At 33.3% G+C, this 3,090-nt stretch overlaps 1 protein-coding gene across 1 annotated transcript; it reads right to left on the minus strand.

Moving 5' to 3' along the window:
• Positions 1-300: 300 nt before the first annotated feature.
• Positions 301-2,074, minus strand: LOC107627405 (putative esterase D14L). Its single transcript, XM_016330240.3, has 2 exons — positions 1,512-2,074; positions 301-924 (listed from the first exon to the last, which is right to left on the minus strand). Exons 1-2 carry the CDS (start codon positions 1,904-1,906, stop codon positions 480-482), a joined length of 840 nt encoding a protein of 279 aa, XP_016185726.1. The 5' UTR covers positions 1,907-2,074; the 3' UTR covers positions 301-479.
• Positions 2,075-3,090: the final 1,016 nt, after the last annotated feature.

Below are 3,090 nucleotides of genomic sequence, written 5' to 3' on the forward strand. Positions count from 1 at the left end.
GAATGACATAATCTTTTTTAAGTTATAGATTGTTAGGACTTAGGAGTCTCTCAAAATTCCGACAATTCTATGTGAGGACTTTCATGGTACTTGAGATGTCAATTTGTGGTTGACATCCTCTATTAAATCATTTTTGACTTGGTCTTCTATCAAACAGACTCTTTTTTTATTTTTAACATTTTTTTCATTATTTTTTAGCTTTGTTCCACTAATATTCATGTCAGATCCAATGCTAATAAATGGTCAAATTTAGAATTAAAAAAAATGAAATATGTAAAGAAAATTAAAGCATTAAGCAGATATGGTAATTTTTTTTGTGGTTAATAAATAGTAATACACTCATTTATAAGCCTCGGTTACTCTATTATTGTGTGTAGAACATCTAAACATATATCTATATAAAGAGCTCCGACATAAAACTAGAAAAAACAACACTACATTACATATCTTCCTTTTAATCCATAATTAATCGTCTTTACTTAACTTGATATATTGTGCCGGATATGGTTGAGCAGCACGGGAATGACAATATCCGGTGAGCTCAACTGCGGCAAATGTCCCTCGGTGGGCATGACCTCGACGATGGACTTCCCACCGAGCTTCTGTTGCATATATTCCGCAACAACGACCGGCACAGCCAAGTCCTTAGTGCTCTGTATGATGTGGCAGGGCACAGTGACTAGACTTAGAAACTCCCTCATGTCAAATTGAAATATGGTTTGTGCCAAACTTAGAGCTATGTCCGGCCTCATGTTGAACAATGTCCTGCTAAACTCTTGCACTGCCACTGAGTCCATGTCGCCACCAACCACCAGTGGCGCGAAGCCGGAGCACCATGCTTTGTAATTTGAGCGGATTCCGTCAAATAGTTGGGTCAGGTCTTCTTGGTGGAAGCCACCATAGTAATCCGTATCATTTAAAAACCTAATTAACAGGTTTCACAAGCAAAGGGAATACATCAATTTAAATTCATATTGTTTAAACATATATAGTAGTAGATTTTTCATTTACATCAAACTTTATCAGAATTCTAATTTTTGAATTATATCATAAACCTTTTGCTAATAAAAGTGTGGGTGTAGTGATGGAGAGACCTGATAACCTGGCCTAAAGAAAATATGGATTCTACCTCTTAGAGAAAACGCTAACTAATAGAAAAAAAAGTTAAGTAGAAATCGAAACTAATTTTTTACCAGTACTTAAATAATCAACATATTTTTATAAGCTAATATTAAGAAAAAGACTCAAATATACCAGTAAAATATGTGTATTGACTAAAATTATTGGCCAACATAAATAAAAATTACTAACTCCTCGACTTTTTCTTAGTTTTATCTTTTAAAATCTGAAAATAAAAGAGTTTAACCAGAGAACTAACATTCTTTTGTTATTAGCTAACTTTTTAAACTGACCTTATTGTTGTCAATAACTACAGTTAATTAAGATACATAAAAATTCTTCTTCAAATAAATTTGATTCTTCTATAATTGATGCTTGTTTAGTTAAAGTACCTTGGAGAAGCAGAGAGCAAGATAAGCTTAGAGAAAAGATGAGGATGAGAAATTGAAGCGATGACACCAACCATAGCCGAGAGAGAGTGACCAACGAAGATGCAAGATTGAACCTGAAGCTCTTCCAAAATAGCAAGTAGATCATAAACAAATCCTTGGAGAGTAGAATATCGTTCAAAGTCATAGTAATCTGGGTTTGTAGTACCAGCACCCATGTTATCATAAAGGATCACACGATACTCTTCAATTAAATGTGGAACAAGGTGTTTCCACACAGATTGGTCAGTCCCAAATCCATGAGCCAGCAACACAATTTGGTTATTATTACTATTATTGTTATTATTCCCCTCTACTCCCACTATTCTCACGTTGTGTGCTTCTTCCACAATCCCCATGAGTAGTAATACTCCCTTTCTCTTCCTCTTTCTATTTTTTGTGTCTCTCTTTTTTGGTTTTGGGTTGGAATATAATATTTTGGAAAGGAAAAAGCTTCAGTCTATGTATGTGCTTTTTGAAAGCTTTGAGTTAATATTGGCAAAGTTAGCTTCTTTGTAAAGAACCATGGTTTGCTTAAGGAGGGTGGTGTGGGGACGAATTTAAAGAATGCTGATTGGCATTGCATGCAATGATGCCAATGGCAAGTTGCTCATTATGCCACAGAGAAAGTATAAGGAACCAATTACATGTGAAACCAACTTAAATAACTTTTTCAAAATTTAAAAAAAAAATTGATTTTAAAATTTGCAAAATCTAGAATTAAGTTTAGAAACACACGCCATCCAAACTCAATCTCAAATGCGACTTTATGGCCCCTCTGTTTACTCTTCCCGCAGTGCGTGCCTCCGCGTCCGTCCGCCCAACATCTTCTCTCGGTGGCACTGTCCCCTTCCCATACAATCGTGATCGCAGGCGATGCTCCATTGCATGCACGCAGCAACCTCCTTCCATCACACATGCGCCACACCACAACCTCTTCTTCCTTCTTTTCGGTTGTGGATACCTAGTTTTGAATGTTTAATTTTTTTCTCCTAAATTTTGGAGTTTTTTTTAGGAAAAGTTTAGGAGACCAGCAATTTTATTAAATTTTGGCCAGCATGTAACCAGCAGAGAAATGTGAGTCATTAGATGAAATCTCACACCAATCTTACACTATTAAATTATCATTGATGGCTATTTGATGGCTACCAATCACAAAAGTAAGTTGCTGGTCCCTAACATTGCTCTTTTTTTTTTTTTTAATTTTTGGACGATATTTCTTCCTCTTTTGAGTTTTCGATAATTTTTTGATTATTTTAGATGTTTGTTTTCTTAGATTTCGGATGTTCTATTTTTTATTTTTTTTGGATTTATTTTGAAATTAAAAAAATAATTTTAAATATCTCTTTTTTTTTGTTAAGTTTGGATATTTCTTTTCGTCATATTTTGAAATTTTTTTATTATAAATTTAAAATTTTTTTTATAATAATTTTGGATAAACTAAAAGAAAACACAATATTTGTAACAAAAATTTTATAACAAAATTTGAATTGTTACAAATTATAATATTTTTGTGACAAAAATTAGTTATTGTTATAGAATA

The sequence above is a fragment of the Arachis ipaensis genome, chromosome B1, assembly GCF_059453495.1.
Source record: "Arachis ipaensis isolate K30076 ecotype BB chromosome B1, ASM5945349v1, whole genome shotgun sequence".
Taxonomy (NCBI): Eukaryota; Viridiplantae; Streptophyta; class Magnoliopsida; order Fabales; family Fabaceae; genus Arachis; species Arachis ipaensis.